This window comes from Thunnus maccoyii, chromosome 24, assembly GCF_910596095.1.
Source record: "Thunnus maccoyii chromosome 24, fThuMac1.1, whole genome shotgun sequence".
Lineage (NCBI taxonomy): Eukaryota > Metazoa > Chordata > Actinopteri > Scombriformes > Scombridae > Thunnus > Thunnus maccoyii.
The window spans coordinates 10,085,673-10,108,993 of record NC_056556.1 but is presented as its reverse complement, the minus strand read 5'-3'; the positions used below and the strand labels follow the sequence as shown (position 1 = coordinate 10,108,993).

The 23,321-nt window shown below is 36.9% G+C and overlaps 3 protein-coding genes across 3 annotated transcripts in view; 2 read left to right on the top strand and 1 right to left on the bottom strand.

Annotated features, from left to right (window-relative positions):
* The window catches only part of LOC121891932 (nectin-2-like), a 933,424-nt gene that overhangs the window by 582,480 nt on the left and 327,623 nt on the right, over nt 1-23,321 (top strand). The gene's annotated exons all lie outside the window — the stretch shown is intronic.
* LOC121891961 (carcinoembryonic antigen-related cell adhesion molecule 21-like) lies at nt 873-8,656 on the top strand. The gene is made up of 11 exons (XM_042404682.1): nt 873-1,155; nt 3,009-3,164; nt 3,267-3,392; nt 3,598-3,758; nt 5,170-5,269; nt 5,359-5,469; nt 5,573-5,593; nt 6,961-6,981; nt 7,105-7,128; nt 7,207-7,269; nt 7,399-8,656. The coding sequence occupies exons 1-11, from the start codon at nt 1,080-1,082 to the stop codon at nt 7,416-7,418; spliced, it is 879 nt and encodes a 292-aa protein (XP_042260616.1). The 5' UTR covers nt 873-1,079; the 3' UTR covers nt 7,419-8,656.
* Nucleotides 13,387-22,795, bottom strand: slc19a1 (solute carrier family 19 member 1). The gene is made up of 6 exons (XM_042404641.1): nt 22,711-22,795; nt 20,848-21,488; nt 17,822-18,608; nt 16,324-16,516; nt 15,227-15,368; nt 13,387-14,888 (listed from the first exon to the last, which is right to left on the bottom strand). The coding sequence occupies exons 2-6, from the start codon at nt 21,148-21,150 to the stop codon at nt 14,685-14,687; spliced, it is 1,629 nt and encodes a 542-aa protein (XP_042260575.1). The 5' UTR covers nt 21,151-21,488; nt 22,711-22,795; the 3' UTR covers nt 13,387-14,684.

The window sequence follows — 23,321 nt, the reverse complement described above, 5'->3', positions numbered from 1 at the left end:
TACAGGCTAAATTTGACCCTCTATCAAGTGTAAAAGCAACACACTGTATGTGGCTGCAAATATTTCTGCAGGGACAAAGTACAACAGCACAAACCACTAGAGAGATATTCACCTCTATCTCAACCTTTTAAACTATTAATTGCAGGCCTCTCAGAAATTTGTGAAAAATATAATCCACTGTTTCTCAGAGCCCTCAAATATCTCGCTTTGTCCACAACCCAAAGATATTCAGTTTACTGTCTAATAAAAGACTAAAGAAACCAGAAAAGAGTCACATTTTAGAGTCTGAAATCAGAGAATTTGGGCTTTTTTGCTCAAAAAACTGCTCAAAACGATTAATCTATTATCAAAATAGTTAAAAATAAATTGAATAGTTGGCAACTAATCAATCCATTGACTAATCGTTGCAGTGCTGTATCAGACTGCTGTATATTTCAGCTCAAATGGCTGGGGGCTGTCATTATTAAATGTGCTGTAATTAAATAATGGATGGTACTGATTTTCTCTAATCATAAGTGTGATTAGTGCTCTTCTTTTTTTCCGGAGGTTTCCAGCTGTAGTAACAGTCAGTAGACAGTAGGAGGGAGTTGTGTGCAGTGGGGAAATCGGGGAAAATGAAGTTCATATGCAGTTTTTCAGCAATAAAACAATGGTTTCGGATTAGTATTAGACACTACTGTAGTGAGTATCCAACAATGAAGTATATTCAAAATGATATTAAATCATATAACAACATGTCCTCATGTGGAGGCGTGGACATTGTGAGCCTGCTGTGATGGCCTTTCTAGATGGTAACCCTAGATTTGCGAAACTCGCGAGATGTGCGGGTTACGGCTACCAGTTATATCTATCTATCTCGCGAGAATCTCGCAAATCTAGGGTTAACGTCTAGACGCGACTCGGTTGAACTTTCACTTTCAGCTTGCTTCAAACTGTCGTCGCTCACGACTTATTTTTAGCTTAACGCATGTAGCCTACAACACTTTCTGTTTTGAGTAACGTTGCTTGACATGTTCCTCTCGGCTCACAACGGAAGCAGTTTAGTTTTAACCTCGTTTGTGGCCGTCTAGGTGACGAAGATGTGGCCGCCTTTCACATCCGTGATACTGCGCGGTTGGTTGTGTGTTTTAGTGGCTGTTGTGTCCACAGTTTCTGGTAAGTGTATTTACTGTTAATCGACTTATAGCTGATTTATAGCTTCTTCTCATGGGTTTAATGTATCTTTGTGTCGCAGTATTGAAATGCTGCACATTCATGGCCCCACCCAGTGTAAGACTAGCATGAGGTAGTGAGGAGGTTCACACTAATGGTATCAACTGTCAATAATACAGGAAAGAAAGTATAAATGAAGAGCAGAAGAGAGAATATATACTATAGCAGAGTGGAACTGAAGATTTATTTGAAAGGAAGGCCATGAATTAAAATAGAAAACAGTATATCAGTGGTGGAAGAAGTATTCAGATCATTTACTTAAACGTAAAAGTACCAATACAGCAATGTAAACACAAATCTGTTTTCAGTTTTTGGACTTTTTCTCTAATCTTTATTTTTTTCTGAAATATTGGATCATTTGAACATTTATTGAAATGAAACCATGTGAGAAGTTTAGAGGGAAAAAACACTATTTGGTGGAGCTGCTCATAGACATCTGTAATATGACCCAGACTACACACTGCTTTTTGTATGACGTCAAAAGCCCAAAAGGTTGGAAACCACTGGTTTCATCTTTAACAATGTGTTATATTTTAAAAGCTTGTGATATTATCCATTGTGTCAAATCTTCATCTGAAAAGCAACTACAGCTGTCAAATACATGCAGTGGAGTAGAAAGTACAATGTTTCCCTCTGAAATGTAGTGGAGTGGAAGTATAAAGTAGCATCAAATGGAAATGAGTAAAGTACCAGTAGGCTACCTCAAGATTGTACTTAAGTACAGTACTTGAGTAAATGTAATCAGTTACTTTCCACTACTGTAAGACTATAATAGTCCAAGCAAAAGAGAACATACATTAGAAAGTAACAGACTATAAGAGAATAAAGGAACAGAATAAAAGTAGAGGAACAAAGTAGAAACAGAATAAAAAGACTACAGAGAAGAGCAAGAATGAAACAGTCAGTAAGCATACTCTATATTGTCACCTATAAACCATTTTAACATGTAGTTTAGTGAAATATCTTTTTTCTTCTTAAAGAGGTGCTGTACTGATTAAGAGATGCAACAATTAGTCGATCAAAAGAAAACTAATCAGCTACTTTTGATAATTGAATAATTGTTCAAGTAATTTTTCAAGCATGCCAAATGCCAAACATTTACAGGTTCAGTGCTCTCAAATGTGAAAATTTCTTACTTACATCACTGTAAATGTAATATTTTGGATTGTTGGTTGGACAAAATATGACATTTGAGGACTTTGCCTTGGACTCCAGGATGTCATGATGCGGGTTTTCATGATTTTCGAATGTTTTATTGACCAAATGATTAATTGTGAAAATAAATTGGCACATTAATCTATAATAAAAATAATCATTAGTTGCAGCCCTATAGTGATTTAATATTAGAGTTCAATCAAGATGGGAAACTTACAAGACACTGACTAAATAAATAAATCAAATAAAAAGTAAACATCTTGACTTTTAGTGCCTTGTATGTGTCTGTTAATAAATTTGAAGTTTCTAAGCCCAACCCAAAATAACCCTGATGACATCATCAGGGTTACTCCAGAGCCACAAAAGAATTTATACAACTGTTCTCGCTATTTCTTCACCTCACTGTTTCCCAACTAAAACTCACTGCCTCCAAAATGATCAGCCTTCCTACCACCCAGCCTCCTCAACAACAGAGCCGTAATATGCACAACAATCACAATAAATCACCTCTTCAATCCACTCTTTGCTGCTACTTATGTCCATATCTTAAGAGTCAGTGTCCAGAGTCCTTTTAAAAAAGCATATTTAAAGGGTGTTAAGTCAATAAAAACAGCACACTGAGCTTCATTTTGTCTTCACAGGGTCAATTCTCTACAAGAAGGTGGACGATGATGTTGTCCTCAAACCAGATGCGGGCTCTGTGACTGACAGCACCACAAGTATCATGTGGAAACATGGTCCTGACATTGCTATTGAGTGGGATGGAAAGGACATTGATTCCTATCGTCATTTCAAAAGTATAACGAGCCGAGTTTAGCTCAACTCTTGCTTAAATTTTTAATCATCTGTGAGTTTAAGACTTCTGTTTATAAGCTAACACTGTCTATGTTTGTTTATAGCCCGTACTAAACTGAACATTTCAAGTGGAGAGATGACGATCACAGGCCTGACTCTGAAAGACAACGGCTCGTACACACTAGAGATAAACGGCATTGCCTACAGTCCAATTACACTGAAAGTCATCTGTAAGTGGATAAATTAGACACAGTTTGGTAAAGTTTATCAAGGTTTTCTCCTGTCCCACTGCTGTCAGATTTTGTCAAAAAAAAATCTGTTTGCTAGTTTGTGAGAGAGAAACATCAAGGAAATCAGACAGTGGGAGTAAGAAAACGAAAATGTGACAGGCTTATGGCTTTTTTCTCTTTTTTTTTTTCTCCTAAATAACAACAGCTGCCGTCTCTACACCCACTGTCTCTGAAGCCTGTGATGAGGAAAAGACTTCATGTACTTTGACCTGTGATGGCAACATCACCGGCGCTGAACCAGTCACCTATAACTGGAAGTTAGACAATTCACCGAGCGTGTCATCTAAGACACACACTGTTACAAAGGTATTGTTTATAGAGGATGAATATGTTGATCAGTGTGTGCGTGTATTTGTCTCTTATAGTTTTTTTAAACCAAAAACGTTAATAAACTTTACTACAATTCAGCATTATTCCAAAGCGCTGCATTGGCTGATCACGCAAGCTCACTAGAGCTGCAACTAATTTTCATTATCAGTTAATCTTCCCATTATTTTTTTGGATGAATCAATTATTCGTTTTGATCTGTAACACATCAAAAACCTGTGAAAAACATCCATCACAATTTTCTACAGCCCGAGGTGATGTCATCAAAGGGCTTATTATGTCCCACCAACAATCGATTTACTATAATGTAAGACAAGGAAAAGCAGAAAATCTGAAATTGGAGAATGAAAACCATCAAATATTTGGCATTTTTTCTACAAAAAAACACTTAAAAGATGAATCAATTCTAAAAATAATTGCTGAATTTCTGTTGAGCCACTAATCATTGCAGCTCTAAAGCAGACATTTCTGGTAGATAACTTTTGCAACATGAACACTGTGTTTCTCCATGATGAAAGTCAAAATGATAACTTTCCAGTGTTGTAAAATCTTAGAGTTGCAATTAACAATTATTTTCATTATTGATTAACCTGATTAGTTTTTCCTTCAATCAATTAATCGTTTTGTGTATAAAATGTAAAAAAAAAAGTAGAGCGAAATACCAGTTATAATTTCTTAGAGCCCAAAGTGATGTATTCAAATGTCTTGTTTTGTGTTTGCAACAGTCCAAAACCAATTTTTCCCTAAAACGATTATTCGATTATCAAAACAGCTACAATAAATTTCCTGTCAATCGACTATTTGATTCATTGACTAATCGCTACACCTCTGGTAAAATCCTTTACTGGAATATTATAAACTGTTGTGCAGAGTTTTGGTATCTGATAAACATTCAGACTCATTGATCTACTCAAACTGGACTAGAGGATCGTATTTCATCGGCTGTGTCTGAAATCACACTATTTACTATATAGTTCACTACACTTAACACTTATACACATTTTATTTGAGTGTCCAATATGTGAAATATATGCACAATAAAGTGCCCTTAAAAATTCCCATAATTGACTAAAAAAAGTCTCCATGGTATGTACACTACACTACAATCCCACAATGTGAACGTTAAAGTCGGGACGACACACGTGGGACAAGATCTCATTTTACTGCTCACTGTATATAGAGTTAACTATCCAGTGTGTATTATACAGTATAGGGAGTTGGTTACGTGACTAATAGGGATTATTATGAGTATGATAGATGAAGATATTTATTGAATTGAATGAATCCTCAGAGGAAGCGTCTCGTTAAGGCTTGTTACCTTTGGGGAATTTAAACATACAGAAAAAATGAAATGTTTAAATGTTTGGTTGTGATCTAATATTTCTCCTAGGAGAACCACTCAAGCATTATCAAGTTCAGCTGTGAGCTGGAGAATCCAGTCAGCAAGGCGAGCAGCCAACCCATCCCCAACCCTTTCGTCATTGGTAGCGGTGAGTTATCACAGTGAAGCGTTTCTGTTCAACTCCTAGACACAAGAGGAATTTTCCATTGTGGCCCGACTCATTGCTGCTGTTTACAGAACCTGACAAAACTGAAGGAGGAGGTCTGAAAATCAACACAGGGCTCACAGTGTTCATCTGTCTGCTGACTGTTGTGGTGCTGCTGGTTCTTACTCACAGATGGAAAGCAGGTGACAAATTGTGATCCTGTATTTACTCATTTTATGTGCATTTTATTAATATTAGCAGTTAGACTGATGTGAGATTTTAATCATTCTCTTGATTTTCCTGCAGGGATGTGGTTCTTCCAGAAAGGTAAGAAGTCTTTTAAATCTCTGAAAAGAAGCATTTCTGATAGAGAGGGGTGAAAGTTGGTTATTTAAGGAAAGTAATCTAAAGTATTGTACAGTCTTAGTGGGGTTTTGTTGTGTTTTTTTTGTATTTTTTGCATTTGTGTGGATAACAGGGCACATTAATCCTGTGTTTATTCACTGACAGATGTTGACAGCGGCAGATTTTTCATGTAAAAGCTCCACAGTAAACACCAGAGTTTGGATTCAGTCAAATAGATTCAACCAGTAAAGGTTTTTCCCTCTAGAGCTGAAAAGTTCCCACAAGCCCCACATCCAAAAATACAGGTGCTGGTGGCAGACTGAGGCGCACACAAAAGGAAAAATCTCTGAAGCAAAATGAGTTTCAAATCACACCAAAATGTCATGTTTCAAATGACTTGCTCTTTATAAAAAATTTTTAAAAATGTAAATCAGACTTGTCCTGACCAAAATGTTGTGTTATTAAAATGCGTGCAGGATTCTTTGGTTTTCTTTCATATAAAATATGAATTAGGGGACGCCCTATTCGGGGGTTTATGGTAAACTTTAGTACTTTTCAACCTGGACCCTATTTTCTCATCTTTTTGTGTCTAAGTAACTGTTTCATGGTTGCCGGCTGCAGCACTCTCACTCAAAAACTGACTAATTTCAAAGATTTTTGTCCCCATTAATCACTGAGACACAAAATGATGGGAAAATAGTGTCCAGGTTGAAAAATACCAAAGTTTCCCTTTAAGATGGCGATGCTGAACTGCTTTGTTGCATCTCTCCCCCTTATTTCTTGTCATGTCTTCACTATCCCAATGTAATGATGGCAAAAAAATAGCCCAAAAAATGTGAATTACAACATTTTATTATAAACTGGACATAATAATTTCTTTTCTTTTTTTTTTTTTTTTTTACAATTTAAGACATCTTAGGTTTGAATTTAGGGTAGAATTAAAAAATATCAGTTTGGTTGGTCCAGCAGACATCCTGTTATCAACTCTGAAGGTGATAATGTGATCATTTACATTTAGTTGTTGTTTTTAGCAACACACTGCACCTCAAAAAAACCTCCTGAACACATTCATGCTCACAAGAGGAAGAAACTTATTGATTTCTACGACTTTTCCTGTTGCACTTTAGACCAAATAATAAATTCTTAAATGACCCATTAGTCTGAAATACACAGTTCTACACTTGTTAATGCTGAACACATCCAGAATGATTACTTTTTTTTTTTTACTTAAATTTTAACCTACTTTTGAAGGTCTGCACTTTGCTAAGTTATTTCTTGTTTATATGAAGCAAACAGTGATAAATATGAACTTTTTAAAACATATTTCTGCTGTAATTCTGTCCCTGCAGCCTCCATGCCGTGGGAAGCAGGTCAGTAACTTATATAACTTACACTATTATCCCTGTTTATACTTTGAAAGTGTTGTTTGAGACTGTGCTGTTTCTTTGCTGCGCTGTCTCACTGTCTCACTGTCTATTTTTCCACCACTACAGACTTTTGGAGGAAGGACAGGCAACGTAAGTTTCAGCTCACAGTCTGTTTCCGTTAATACGATTGAAAAAAAATTGACATCCACTATCTTACTATTAATCCAGCAAGAGCTGCTGCTGAATCTAATGGCACCCCTGCTCGTCAAGATAAGGCAAAAGCAGACGACGGTAAGATAATACTGAAAAATCACCTGCTTGTGTCTACATACATATTTTACATATTTTGAGTTAACAAGTGATGTTAAACCTCCTCCACTACCACTACTAACTTGTATTTCCTGTTATTTATGTTGGCAGAGGAAACACCAATGGCATAGACGCCAAGCAAACTGTAAAACCAGATGGTCCACAAGATCCAGAGTAACGCTGAGATGTTTTAGGAAGTGCTCATGTTGAGTGAAATTTTACTAAAAGTGCGTATACAAATAATACAAACAACAGCACTAAAAGTCAAGGGTATGGGATCAGTCCGGTGGTTTTTACACTGCACAATATTTCTTATTTTTTGAAGCAGTCTAAAAGTAATAATAAAGCAGATAGTGACAGAGAAGTTATCTTAAAGCTCCTTCCAAATAAATAAGTTTTTGATCTTTTAAACTGACTAAAAGTAGGTATTAAGGCATGTTTGAGGTTTTTCTTTTACTCTACCTGTTTATGTGAACACATTAAATCAACATTTGCATTGAATAGATGTTTTTAAGGCTGCAGTGCTGCCGCTGAAATCCATTTATCTAGCTATTATCGTCATTAAGTCACATGTATTAAAACAGTATTTAAAAAATACTAAGAAGGGAGATTATAAAGTTAAGTTTTTAAAAAATGGAATAAAAAGAGAATAAGACTAAAGTTCAGGTATCATGTAGGGATAAATAGGGCTGAAATGAATTAAAAGCTCTGACGTTGAAGAACAGAATTTTCTAGAGAGGCAATGAGGTGCCTTAAAGTTTAGACAATAGCAGGACACCCAGCGAAGTGCGCTTTCATGTGACCGACAGCATACCGGACACCAGCTGGCACCTCCAGCACATTACAGCAGAGGCCGGAGAGGATCAGAGTGCTATCAGAGGCAGGTTCTGGTGTGGATCCATGCAGGCTCTTTGTGGGGAGGAACTGTACTGACAGCAGAGGGGGGAAAAGGAAAGCTATTGTCTGGTTTGGGCCGCCCGCTCAACCAACAATCAAAGCATTGTGACTCGTTATGTGTGTGTGTGTGTGTGTGTGTGTGTGTGTGTGGCAAGTATGTAAGATCAAACAAAGTCAATCATTTTTGTTGTTTTTTTTGCCATTGAATGTTTAGGTTATGTTTATGTTTTATCACTCCTGCAAACCAGAATCCCTTAAAACACTGACCTTACTTTACTCATCTCCATCTTCGAACGTTAATGTTTTAATATTTCCTCTGTGTTTTTTAAATTCTGATGTTGAAATGTCTTTTTTGTGTCCTTCAGATGCACTGTGTCCATGTTTAAATGGAGGTTGATGGGGTTTCCTTTGGCACTTACTTTTCTTTTTTTCTAAAGACACTCATTCTTAGTTTTTCCTTGTATTTTTTTTTTGTAACAAAGTATTAGACTTATAGTTAAAAGAACGCCACTTTCTATGATCAAATCATCTGTTTTTCTAAACACAGTAATGAGTTTCAGATGATTAAATTATCTGTAAAGCTCTTTTTTTAAAATGCAAAGCAGGACTAATTAATTGAAAGCATCAATCAAGAATGAATTATAGCATCTTTCAACCAAACATTAGAAAAAAAAAAGATCAGATATTGTGTTCTACCATTTTTTTAGGAAAAAGGCACTGACCTATTGATGCTCTGTTAGATGAGTACTTAATGTGATTTGTTGCTGTGTTTGTGGACTTAAAGAATGTGTGTATGTGTGTGTGTATATATGTATATGTATTATATGTTTTTATATGAGCTAATAAAAAAAACAACCTGAATGAAGCTTGTAGTTTTGTAAATCGACTCACATGAAGCTATTTTGACCACTTGGCAGCAAGTCGACACTTTTCACTGTCACTGATGAAACGCTGAGTCATGTGTACTGAAGGTTAGATCACTTCTCCAAAACAGATTGTTGGACAAGGCAGCTGGCACCTTTTCAGAGGAACAATGTTTTCCTGATGATATAATTATTTAAAGGCCTGGACGAGCACAAATGTCCTCCAGTTAAAGAGCAGCAAAACTTAAGTTCTCCTTATTGGCACTCCAATTCAGATTCAGTCATCTCCCCCTTTCCTCCTCAGTCACTAAATTTTGGTGTTAGGTTTGACCCTCAGCTGACTTTTGATGACCATATAGGACATCTATGCAAAACCTCTTTCTATCATCTCAAAAACATCTCTAAACTCTGCCCCTCTCCTGGCAGGAGCGTCCAAAAGCTCCAGTAGGGAGAGTGGGATAAGATGAGCCAATTTTTAAGGTCTTTAGGTAAGAAAAATGAGACAGAAGTAGAATGAAAACATCTACCTTTATTTCAGGATGTCTTTTATCAAAATTGAATGTATCTATGGCAAAGGGACCTGAAAATATGACTTCTCAAAAGAACGTGTTCAAATTGCCTCGGGCTAGGGGTAAGTTGATCCAAATGGGTGGATAAGTTGAGCTATCTGGAGGTAAACTGACCATCTGACTTTTTAAGACCATTCAACAAATAACTATTCAACGTTCCTTGCAGTTCCTCAAGCCTTTAGAGGTTGAAGTAGCTTCTTCAACTCAGTGGGAAAGATGCCTCATTATTTTGTCTTGAATATGAAGCTGATGTCAAGCCACCTTGAAGGCTGAAAACCTTCCTAAAGATGTCGCTTCAGGCATATGACAGGAAAGACGGTGGAGTGCCGTAACATTCTTGAACCAATCTCGACTTTAAAAGGTAGGCTGTAATTCATTCTATCATGGTGCTGTATTAAACTACACAAGATAAGTTATCTATGCTGACCTAATGAATCATGTGATTTCCTACACACTCTACCTGCTTAACCCTTCTTTTTCCAGTTTTTGGGGACAGGAATGTTTCTTCCTGCTAATTCCAATGCCAGTTCACAGTATTTCAGGTCATGAAACTGGTCAGCCAGCGTCATGATATGGTCTACAAGCTCCTTGTCTACTAACTCCTCTGGGAGGACCCTATTTGCTCCTGCTGTCCACTGTACCCTTTTTACTTTCTTTAACTCCTTTTTTATGACCTGACAATACCACTGATCTGGTGGATTGTCCATTCTTGACATCTTTTCAAAGGGTGTTTGGCCCTAGCTGGTTTTTCTCTTGTAGGTACTTGGCATGATAGCTTAAACTTTAACTTTAACTATTAACTATTAACTTAAACAATGTTTAAGTTTGAACCACTGGCTCAATTTACCCCATAGCCTTTGTCCACCACTTTGGAAAAAAAGCAATTCAAGCTAATCTTCAGCTAAGTGATTCACATGGTTTTATTCATTCGCAAATCACCAACATGTATAATACATATTTTTAGATTTGGATAAATTTTCTTTGACATAATAGTCATTATATTGACATGAAGAAAATTTACTTTGACTGTGTAAAAAAAATACTTACAACATCTCTCATGTGCTTCTCTCCATCACAGCCAGATAGACATGATGGGTGATTCCTGAATTTATGGTCACATGACAAAACATAGTTGCCTAGATATTAGGGGTTGGTCAGCTTCCCTACTGGATCATCTTACCCGACTCTCCCCTACATCCAGGACAAACGCTGCCAGGATCCTGATGAGACACAAACATATAACACCAATTCTGTTTTCATTGCGCTGGCTCCCTGTCTCCTTCAGGAAAGTCCTGCTACTCACATACGAATCCATCGACGGACATGCGCCTCCCTACCTACAGGAACTGATCACACCACAAACCTCCACCTGCACCCTCTGATCTGCCAGCAGCTTGCTCCTCCAGGGGGCAGCACAGACCCTTGTCTGTTTTCAGACTATTCTATTCTATTCAGTAAAGCTTTTTCATCTTAACTTGTTTTACTATTTTCTTTATGTTGTGTGTTCTCTGTTATTAATACTGTTGCACTTTGGGTGTCACCATGAATGAAAAGTGCATTACAAATTAAATATATTATTGTTATTATTTATATATATATATATATATATATATATATATATATATATATATATATATATATATATATATATATATGCTCAAATACTTGGCAAAAGCATTCTTTGTTGGTATATTTTGAATGTCAAAGTGTTATTTTTTATGTACTCCTATAGGTTAACTTGTAGCTGACTTCGCTTATTCTTTACAAATGGAAACCTCTAACTAATGGGTCGTGTTGTTTTCTACTGATTTTGGAGCATGTTTCTTACTTTTCTCTAGATGCTGGTGGGTAAATGCAGACGCTAGAAACTAAAATATTTTAAATACCTTTATTGTATCTAGTCTGTGCACACATAACTCTTACATTAATGGTTTTCTCTTTGCAAGTTTGGGGAGAAACTGCTTAAACATTCTTCAAATGGACAAGCAGACTGGAGCGTGAGTGAGTCTAAATTTGGACTGTAACAAATCCGATTCAGTTGTATTACTCATTAAAGTTAAGTTTAATTGGATTTTAAGGTGTGAGTTTAACTGTAAATGTATTCAGCCTCACAAAAACTTTGATTGATTGTGATACAACATATAACTGCTGGTGACTCATTGCTTGCTCAAAGGACATCAAATCAGAAACCAGGGCTAAAGGGCACGACTGTGGACTTTCCCGCAGCAAGCTCAGCAAAACTAAACTGATTCTTGTTAGATCTGTAGACAATTAAAAACAGCCATGTTTTCCAAAAGAAGGGAAAACCACACCTTTGTACTTGCACCCACCTAGGCTAGAACCACATTTACTGTATCCGAGAGAGGGAACGTCACCGTGTGCAGCTGTAGAAACAGTCGAGATTAAAAGCTGAGACCCTGCTGTGGACAAGAAATGCAGAATAACAAATAAAAATCAGTACGTCTTCCTGCTGTGAGCACTGACTGCAGCTGACCAAACAACTAACAATATACATTCTGGACTGGCAAACTTAAAAGTCAATGAATTCTGCACTTTAAACACAGTGATGTTAATGTGAAAAATATCCCATTTACTTTTATAACTGTGTTTAATTCATCATAAAACCTAGTTACAATGATATCAGTTGCATAAACCCTTGAAATCAATTGATCAACACAATTCAGTATCACCGAACTACTGGTACATGATTTTTTTTAGTTATTTTTTCTAACGTTATCTTCAGACTTAACACATGGGAGGATGGTTTCTCTTTTGATGCATAAACAAGTCATGTATTCAGCTGATAATGTGGTGCCTTTTTTTGACAAATTGAGAAATGCTCCTTCAGTTTCCTCAGAAAAACATGTTTCTAATCATCCAATCTTCCACTAAAGCACTGGCAAGTATTACTACTTCAGGGCTCTTAAAACTTTTAAAATGAAACAATCTGGGATGGAAACGTTTTGGTGAACTGCTCACAACTAAGACATAGTTTTAAATTTGAAATTACTAACCTAAACCTTGTTGTAATATTAACATTGCTGTTTTTATTGACTTGTAAAGTGTACAGACTCTCTGAGTGATGTGCACTTTAAATAAACTGAAGTTGACATAAAATCTGCAACAAGGAGTCCTGAGCAGACGTTGCTTGTCTTTAAAAGGGTCACAAATCAAGAAGGTTGTGGAAGTTCAAATCCGCTCAAACTTGTTTTCTTCAGACTTCAATTAATCAATGATAATGAACAACATGGAGTGTGGCTGAGTACTGAGAACAAAAAAATGACCAGGATGCTTTTTTTTAAATGCACCAAATGTAATTTATTTATTTGTGAATATAAAATTAACATCTGATTAAAGTCAGTGTTTTCATTTTTTACAGCATTCAGACAGGTTCACAGTTACATAATTTCTCAGCAATTTCAGCATTTCTTTGTTTAGTGAGCTAAAAGTAGATATTGATTGTGTAAATATGGAAAATACACAGAGACTGAGTTGGCTGTTCACTTATCACACATATATTAGCCAGTTATCTGGAGAAAGCTCTTTATCGAGATATTCTGTAGATATGTAAATGTTCTTTATGTGAACAGTTTATTTGGGATTTTTGTTTTGTTTTTATTTTGTTTGTTTCTTTTCCCCACATGCTTTATATATGCAATACTGGAAGGTGTATGTTTTGTACAATAGTGTCTTGTAATCCCAAGTAGGATGGGCCAAATGTTTGACATAACACAGAAATAAAACTAAGAACTAAAATGAAACTATTTCAATCAAACTTCTTCACATTCTCGATTTAATTATAATCCAAAGTTACAGAAACTACTGCTGTCTATTATACGGGCCACATTTGCCTTTTTAAGTAAGCAAATGGAATTTTTTTTCAAAACCTACTGAATGTTTGCACTGTAGCTCCTGTTGTATCGAATAACACCACATTCCTATGATTGTCTAAAAGACCAAGACAAGTGCTTCCTCTGGCAGTTTTTGATGGATGTAAAAGCAGCCGTCATTTGACCCAAAACAAAGACAACAAACCTGTCGGTGGTTGATCGTTTGATAATGCTGATAATTAAACACCAAGTAAAAATATCACATTGTTACATAACCAAATCCAGTGATGACTATTTAAAATAATCATCAAATAAGCGTATATGTGTGTAAAAATGTCCATAAACATTATGACTTCTCCTAAACATCACGTTCTGTAGGCTGTTGCAATGTATCAAATAAATACATTACAGCAAACAAAAACAACTTTAACACAGTTACAGCGAGAATAAAATCATTTAAAAATTAACCACACTATATGACGTACTGCACTGGAAGTGCAGTTTACATGCATGTGAACTAATGCAGAGGCTGGGACAAATAATCTGATTTTATAACAATGTGAAATGTGAAAATTTGATTAAACAGACAAAAAAAAGAGCAATTATACTGATATGGTCCATTTCTTTTCAGATGACACTAACGCACAATAATTGATCTGTAACATTAAGTACAATAGGAGGGTGGATAAAAAACTAAATAGTGTCAAACCTGAAAATGCAGACTACTGAAGTCATTTTTAGTGATCACATAGTAATCATGAACCTTTGTTTGAAGGGAAAAACACTGTCACTGAAACAGGACAGTTCAGCATGTACATACCAACACCTGAAATCATTCTTCTCTGTTTCCTGTACAAAATACAAAACAAGCTAAACTCTGGCCATTACATTAATGGTCCCGCTCAGAATGATTTTCCACAATACTAAAACATAGTGCCACTTAGTGCTTTTGCATTAAATAAAAGAAAAAGAAGTAGAATTTACTTCTGTTCTCTCGTGCGATGATCAATCATGCCATCATGAGCAATTACAAAACGCCTCCAGCCTGTAGGAGCTTCATGTAGCAGATGAGGCACTTCTGTGATTAAGGCTCAGCAGCAAACACTGAACAAACCTCTCCATCAACATCAGAGGGTTAAAATGATTCATCCCACTGTGTTGGAGAAGCTTACCAAACAAAACTGGAGTCTAGATAAGATAAGATGTTGACGGAGAGGTGTTTAAGGCGTTCCTTGTTCCTACGCCTTGGCACTGTTTTTGCTGTTAGACAAAGGTTCTGCCTCTGAATTAGCTGCCACAGGACTGAGCTCTGTGGGTGTGGTCTGGTCATTGGTCCCATCCCCTCTCTTGGGCTGGTTTCTATAGTGACGGGTGATGACCACGGCAGCGCAGACAAAGTAGATGACAGTAAGCACGGCTAAGTAAACGAAGTAGACCAGGAACTGAAAAAAAAAAGCAGAAACATCAATTAGATTTGGTGACTAGTATCATTAAATACAGTTTGATAATACTGTGATAATTATCTCACTTCACTGTATAGCAGCTGATTAACTAAAGCTCTATTTTTCTGTGACTTCATCATGAATCTTGTCTGCATCTGACTCGACAATTTCCTGTCCTGTCCGTCGATTTCATTTTTATTCTTTCCTCTAAATCTGTACATATAAATAAAATACATTTAATTTCATATACTAAACTACACATAAACCTACCTCGCCCCGATGTGTAATCACATGATCAAGAAATAATAACATTGCAATGAAATACGACTTTGTTTTACCTGAGAGTGCACATCCAACGCCAGGCCCCTCTTGTCAGAAAATATCAGGTTGATGATGCTCTTTAGGATGATCGCCAAGAAGGTGTTGATGCCGAACACCAGCGCACACAGCTCCTTGGTGAGCGACGAGGCTATCTGGAAACTACACATGAGATCAGACGGTTGAGCATGACGCTGCAGTTTCAGCAACTTTGTTAGAGAATTTAGAGAGTATGCAAATAAGTGAATGTTTACTGTAGTTTACAGTCGGTGCAGAATCTGAGCTTTAGGTTGTATATCAAGAATATTTGGTTCCATTTTGTAGGACAGTTTTCTCACCTCTGCAGCAGCGTTTCCTCTAAAATTGTTGTTTTGTCGATTTGCATTTACAGGTGAAAAAAAGTAGAAATACTTGAACTTGAAGTACTGCCATGGTAGTCTTAGAGGTTCCCAAACTGTTTAAAACCACCTCTTCATTAAGATTTCACTATAGTTGACTCCCACAGATGTCAACAAAGTCGCTTGTGAGCTTCAGTATTTTTCAGTACATAATTGCATGTTTCTAGGTATAGTTAGACCACTTCAAAGTGTAGAAAGTTATGTTCATGAACAGTATCAGTATAGATACTATCCACCGTGTTATTACTTGGTATAAAATCAAACCCAAATATGTGACATCTTTCAACCCAAAATCAGTATTTGAGCTCCATTTACAGGACAAATATTTCTGACTGCCGTGAACAAGGAAAACTCACAAGTTAGACAGCGTGTTACTATGACAACTGCATATTTAACAGGGATTTTAATATGGTTACTTCAATATTTTATGCTCATTTCCTCTTAAATATAAAAATGTTAGGTCCACATTTTTTTTCATGTAATGAAACTATTAAAAATTTGTAAAAAGTGTTTTTTTTTGCTTTCCAAATGTTGACTTTTCCTCTAGTGCCGGCATCAGGCCTGATATTCAATTTTAAAATGACTAAATCCTCCAAAGTTGTAATAACACAATAACTTCTGCCTAAGACTTTTGGTGAATCTTTGAACCTCCACAGTTTAAACTCAGTGAACTTTGTAGGTTTTCATTTAGGAAGTGAAAAACATGTTCAGGCACTCACGTGGCTATAGGCACCAGGAACTGGTAGAAGCCTCTGAAGAGGACGTAGGACATGTAGCACACCCAAATGTTATCTGTGTTGCCCATGAGGAGCAGCAGACCCGCCTGCAATGCTGTGATAACGCCGATGACCAGCTCGGACCAGAGGTTCCACCGAATTTTCACAAAGCCCGCTATGAAGGAAGTCGCCGCACCTGCCCAACAAATAGAAATCAATCAGGACTCTCCAAGTTCATCAAATTTTAACTTCAGAAAAATCATATACATGAGGGATTTAGCATTCTACTATGAAAGTATCATTTATTTTACTTACATCTTTACTTAATGTCCCTTATTTCACGGTGCAAGTGTTATTTAATCAGTGTACTCTTTTTTATTAACCCCTTAATTTCAACATAAAAAAGGTCTACTTCCAAGTGTTTAGGAAATATTTTACCTGTATACTCAACACAAGTCAACCTGTTATCTTGTAATCAATACATTATAAACAACTAATGGACTGATGCGACTATGAAGTATTATCTCTCCTTATCATTTACCTACTATCAGATTTTTCTTTACAGCACACCTTTTTGCAGGTGACGTCCAGGTTATTTAAACAAGCTGCTGCCTTCGTGCTTTACAGCTGTTTAAAGTGCAAACACTGATGTAATCACTGCACAGAATAAGGTTGACGGATTAATTACTCAACCTCTTAACTACAAGTGACAGAACTGCACAATCAGTGAACTGAAGACAGGCGTCAAATATGCTGCTTTTTCCAGACTTCAATCTTTGGATCTGCACTGATTTTAGGCTACCGGTTAACTATTAACTATGAAAGTACTGTCACACTTCAATTAATGATTCTCCTTTGACAGCTGTATTTATATATGAACTAAGGTGGGTGCTGTCTCAAAATGGACTCAGAGACAGTTAAATGTGAATAAAATTCAGCAAAATGATCAACACATGGGGGGATTCTTTTGCTTTTGTTTAACCACTCAACTAGTACTGAGTAAACTAACACATCACCAAATTCAGATTTACAGTGCAATAAAGTGATTGAGTTAAAAGAGATTAATGAATTACTAATCTGTGTCCTTAATGATTTGACTTAGGACTTCATTTAGCAGTCCAACCCAGCGACTTTTATAACACAGCCATGTCCTTGTATATCTGGAAAACACCCTCCAATACTTCTCCCTCCCGTTCAGCATTTCTTTAATGATTACTCAGTATGTTGGGCCACCTTTTGTAGTCCTAACTGAAGTTGTCATGGCATTTCTTAACAAAGCTGCTACTATTACATTCTCCTGCTGGCCTTCCAGTGGAGGGCTTTTGATATTGTGTTGATGTCATTGAGGAGCTTTTTTCATTATTTGCATTTAATTCTAGATGGCAAGCAGGAGTTGGATGCCCACTGTGACTAAAAGCATTATTTTCTAGCATCTGAATGCCTTTAAAAGCGCTAAATAAATGAAATGTATTATTATTTTGTAGCTCCATAAATGTCTCACTCAGTAGGGTAGAAGCTGCCTCCACTCCCCCGTTGTAAACTTTCTTGTTCTCAGTGGCCGGGTAGACTTTGTTCCACAGGATGTGAACGTAGAACAGCACCAGGTAGTACCCTGTGGAGTTGAACACCCACCACAGGGACCAGAGCCTCAGGTTGGGCTTCTTCAACACGTTTCTCACCTCCAGCAGCATCTGCACGATTACAGAATCCCTCCAGCATGACGCAGAGCATGGGGGCGCTGCCGAGGACAAGCCGCCTTCTTTCGGGTTCATTTTGTCCAGTTCTGACTTAGTGGCTAATGAAGCGGCCAGTTCCCTTTTCTCCTGATCCCGCGTCCGGTTGAAAAACATGGAGCGTTTGGGCCAGGGTAGGCACAGAGACAGCAGCAGACCAAAGCTGACGAAACCTAAAGATATGGCGTTAAGGGTGTAGAAGCTGATGTTGCCCAGGGACATGCACAGCTGCCCCAGCACAGAGCTGGTGAACACCCCCAAGAGGACTGAGGAGCGCGAGTAGCCGGCCACGCGCTGGTAGAAGACCGGGCTGACCAGGGAGAAGATGTAGGAGGAGTACGCCACGCGGCAGGCCATGGTGATGCCGTAGAAGAACTCCATGAACTGCATCTCAAGGAGGGAGGTGCCCAGGAGCAGAATGAGCCAGATGGCCACCTGGCTGACGCCCTGGATGATCAGAACCGGCTTGTAGCGCAGGAGATCGGTCAGCAGGAAGGCCGGCACCAGCACAGCCATGTAGGAGTATGTCAGCACTGGAGTGATCTCATTGGTCACCTGGAAATGACAGTGAAGTTAATCAAATACAGCTCGAATCAAGATGAGAAGTCAACAAAGTGGATGTTAATTATTAATATTAATTAATATTAAGATATTAGAGCTGCAACGATTAGTCAATTAATCAGTTAGTTGATCAACAGAAAATTAACTGGCAACTGTTTTAGTCATTTTTTTTAGCAAATATGCCAAATATTTCTTGGCTTCAGCTTCTAAAATGTGATGATGTAATGCTTTTCTTTGACATTCATGATAGAAAACTGAATGTGTTTGGGTTTTGGACTGTTGGTTAGACAAAAAAAAAAAAAAAGATATGTGAAGACATCACCTTTGAGAGATATTATTAGGGTTATTGTTCTCTGACATGTTATAGACAAAATGATTAATTGATAATGAAAATAATCGTTAGTCGCAGCTCTACTTCATGTCCAACCATAGTCATAAAACTGTGGGTAATACACTAAATGTACAACAAACTGGAGAATCTTAAAGCATATCAAAGAAGATGAAGAATTGTGGCCTGGATTCACCTCCTCAGTAAAAATTATGAACATTAACGTCCCTGATACTTTGCAAAAATAGAAACACAAAAAACTAATAACCAGATGATAAAAATGCTTAAAAAAAAAACACATCCATTGACATAGAAGCTTAAGTTACTGAGTGCAGCTGTCAGATGGATTTCTACAGATGTGTAGGCCTTTCTGTGTTTTGGAAAAAAAAGTCTAGGGCTGCAACTAACAATTATTTTTATAATCGATTAATCTGCCAACTATATATTATACAACATCAGAAAACTGAGAAATTACAATATCCTCGAGCACAAGGTGACGTCTTTAATGTCTTACTTTGTCTGACATAGTCAAAAACCCAAAAATATTTCAATTAACTGTTATGTAAGACCAAGAACCATATTTTTTGGCATTTTTTCTATTTAAAAAAATGACCTATTCAATTATTAAAATATGGTTATTCAATTACTAAAATCCATGCAGATTAATTTTCTTTCAAATCAATTAATCATTGATCATGGCAGCTCTAAAAAAGGTGTTTTGCAGAGTCAACACCGACTCATCCAGTTGATGACAATCTCTTCTCCAAAATCCTACATAATTAACCAGCACTGATATAGAAATACATAAATACCATGAATATCACAATAACCAACAACTTCTTTACATATCTATCACTTTAAAGGCCTGAAATAAATTTAACAACATTAATATTTTCCAATTTTGATGACATTACATTGGAAAAAAAACTCATGCTTAACATACTTTTGTTAGGTTTTAATTACAATTTGGGACCAGAGAATTTTTAATAAGATATGATCATATCGTCATGTTACAATTCTACTAAACAAATATGTATGATAACATCAGTCTGTTCCCCAGTATGATCATGGTACATATTCAAGTATGTAAAATAAAGTCACCTTCTCTGTTTCATAACATTTGATTTCATGATAACAAAACTGGAACTGTGCCTTTCTCGAGTAAATTCTCTGGGAGATAGAGACTGACCTACGATGACAATGCTTGACTAGGCTACAAATATAAATACAGTTGTGTTTTATGTCCGAAGGTGAGGGATAACCTATGTAATATGCCAAGTAACTTAGTCCCTGGTGAACACAAAGATTTATGGAGTATGTCATTAACACAGCCTCAGATCTACACAGACATTAAGGTGAAATGTGTGTTCAGAGTAACATATTTGTCTGTCTGTCTGAAAAATAGCATTTAGATCTAACATAGAGTAGTTTTTCCACACACTGCCCCGGTCAAGCTGACGAATTCTGGAAATACTTGACATTTTTTTCTCTCTAAAACACACTCTGACAGCTAACCAACTCCTGGTAAAGGTCACGATCAATTCTGAATAAAAGCTAGCTGCCGCAAATCACGGTCAGTCCATTGATATCTTAGCCGTTCCTGTATTATAAACCTTCATGAACCTGTTGCACTGACCCACTTTGAAGGAATGTGAACCTTGACCACAGTAAGATGGATCAGCAAACCTCCCCCGCAGGGCACTCATTAAATCAACTGTATGAGAGCTTAACTGCATGGAGGAAAGAGTCTTAGACATTAACTTGTAGTCTGTACTTTCTGGACAGCTTCTAATCTAAATGTGGTTGCACTTGTGTTCTTTTTCCAGCATGCCAAGACAAATACACCTGTAAAAACACTACTATGCTAACACAGCAAACCTGTTTCAGTGTGAGGACACAACTAACCTGTTCCCTGGTGAAGTTCTTCTCAGGGCTGAGTAGATATGGCGTAATGAAGGGCTCCCCGGGCTTTATCGATGCCATAAACCCATAGAAACACAAGAATATCACGGCCCACTTCAATTCTTGGGGCTTCTTGGCTTCCTCTGGGACGCCATCGGAGGGAGACGGATCCTCAGAAGCGGAGACAGCCATCTCTATGTCTCCATTTTCGTGTCCGCAGCTGTCTTCAGACACACGCTCCTTCAGGTCCATCTCTTTCTCCCCCTCTGACTGGTCCCCATTGCCTGCTGTGTTATCTGCTACCATGTTGTCAGCTAAGTGTAACTTTTTGCAGTGTCAAATCACCATGTGAGGGCTTGTTTTGATGCGAAAAGCTACCAAATTCCTTTTTTTGGACCAAAGAAAGAAATGGGTAGAAAACTTTAATCCAACTGTGGTTTCCACTCTCAACTCGTCTGCCTCCCCATGCCAGAGAAAAGTGAGATGGTGACAGTGAACCATTTAACAAGGAGAACCCAAGGTAGTTAACGTGCTACATGCTGTCACTCGCATTTAAGAGAAAATGTTGACCTTTGCTCCATTCCACACTGTGACATTGTCCGACAGCGAGCTATCCTGCAGCTGGATCTGGTGTCATTGTTAACCTGAAAAGATAACAATGTTGTCAGTTTGTCAGACTATTCTGACACAGTGCAGACACTGCAGCTGATGTTCGAGCAATGTTGTGTTTTTTTTTTTTTTAACTTTGGAAGCAAAACAGTGGAAGAGTATGGCATGGTGCTGTAACTTCTTATTGTTGTCTATGAATATACTGCTTATTTTCAACTGTTTGGTGAATAAAATCTCAGAAAAACGTAAAAAAAATGTTATAAGTTACTAGAAATTCAAAGATATTCAGCTTACTAACACAGAGGATTAAGAAAAACATTTGTCTTATCAAATAATTGACTAATCTATGCAAAAGTGAAATAAACAAGTAGAGCTGCACCGATCAGTCAATTAGCTGTCATTGGAGTCATTTTTTAAGAAAAACAATGTCCAAGTTATTGTTATCTATGACTCTACTGCGTATTTTCTTAAATATACTGTTTGATGAATGAAATAACAGAAAATTGTGAGAACATGTTTGTCACAAGTTTCTAGAAACACGAAGATATTCAGCTTACTATCACAGAGGACTAAGAAAAATAGCAAATATTCACATTTAAAGAAGCTGGAACCTGAGATTCCTTTGATTTTTTGCTTAAAAACATCTTAAACTATCAATAAAGTAAATACAATTTCATTATTTGTCATTTGTCTTATCAAATAATTGATTAATCGTTAAACAAGTGAGATTGTGGACATGCTTTGACACATCAGGGGTTGCAAATTGTGTTTTGAATTAGTCATTCTTAAAACTGTTCTTTCTGGGTGTTTCGGTGCATTCTTATTAACGATACAAACGTGAAAAACAGGCCAACAAACACCCAGTTTTCCCCTGACGTTCACCTACATGGTCTGAGTTACGCGTCAAGATTTAAAGTGGCAATGCAGACAAGTTACACAAGCCGTGCATTGAGTCTGAATCCTGTCAGAGCCTCACATGCAAACACAAAAACAAAAAGCTATAATTTTTGAATTCAGGACACAGCTACGAAGTTACACAGCAACTGAAACTACAATGCAGCTAGCTAGCTGGCTAAGATATAGCAATAGATATAAAAACAATGCCTTCGTTTAACCGTTAGTGGCACAAATAACATAACATAATCTTTAAAGTAAGTGACCGACAGCTTGTTTACACAACAAGCTATCTTTCTGTTAAAAAAGCACCATTTGCTCCTTTTTTTGTAATTCAGTGGTACGTTAAATTCAGTTACATACCTCGTGCATACCTCGTCTGACCCAGCTTCTTCCTCGCGCTGACTCCCGGGAAATGTAGTTCTATTTTCCTACCTCTGCCACAACGCTGGTTTGTGTTTTTTTAAAGGAAAACTTGGAAATAAATGACTCCAAACTTTCTTTTCCTCGTTCTTCACTGCAGAATTTAATTTGTTTTTATTAAGATCAAATAAATTAAAGACTAAAGAATTCCCACAATTCACATTTTATTACACATACTTGTTTTTAGCAAGTCCTTTGTGTCTTATGATCGCCATCTTTTGGACAAATAATGTTACAACCATAGACTGTATAAAAATACAGGTTACAACATGGTTGTACAGATACAGAGCACAAAGCTACACATAATAATAATAATAATAATAATAATAATAATAATAATAATAATAATAATAATAATAATAATAATAACAACAACAAAGCCGACTGGCAGTAAATTTATGAAATTGTTTAGAAATGTTACTTAAAATGAAATATATATTGTATCTGTATTCAAGATGACTGTTGCTCCCATTAGAAGTATCACATTTATTAAAAGTTATTGGCAAAGCAATCTCATTCTAAGGATCATCAGTATTGTTCTGGAGCTTTCA

Bases quoted from the DNA above. Each gene is read 5' to 3' on its own strand.
- LOC121891961 (XM_042404682.1), top strand. From the start codon at position 1,080: ATGTGGCCGCCTTTCACATCCGTGATACTGCGCGGTTGGTTGTGTGTT. The intron at 3,393-3,597 runs GTAAGTGGATAA...AAATAACAACAG, and splicing joins AATTACACTGAAAGTCATCT to CTGCCGTCTCTACACCCACT. The intron at 7,270-7,398 runs GTAAGATAATAC...TTATGTTGGCAG, and splicing joins TAAGGCAAAAGCAGACGACG to AGGAAACACCAATGGCATAG.
- slc19a1 (XM_042404641.1), bottom strand. From the start codon at position 21,150: ATGGTAGCAGATAACACAGCAGGCAATGGGGACCAGTCAGAGGGGGAG. The intron at 18,609-20,847 runs GTTAGTTGTGTC...TGTCATTTCCAG, and splicing joins AGAACTTCACCAGGGAACAG to GTGACCAATGAGATCACTCC. The intron at 15,369-16,323 runs GTGAGTGCCTGA...TCTCATGTGTAG, and splicing joins TTCCTGGTGCCTATAGCCAC to TTTCCAGATAGCCTCGTCGC.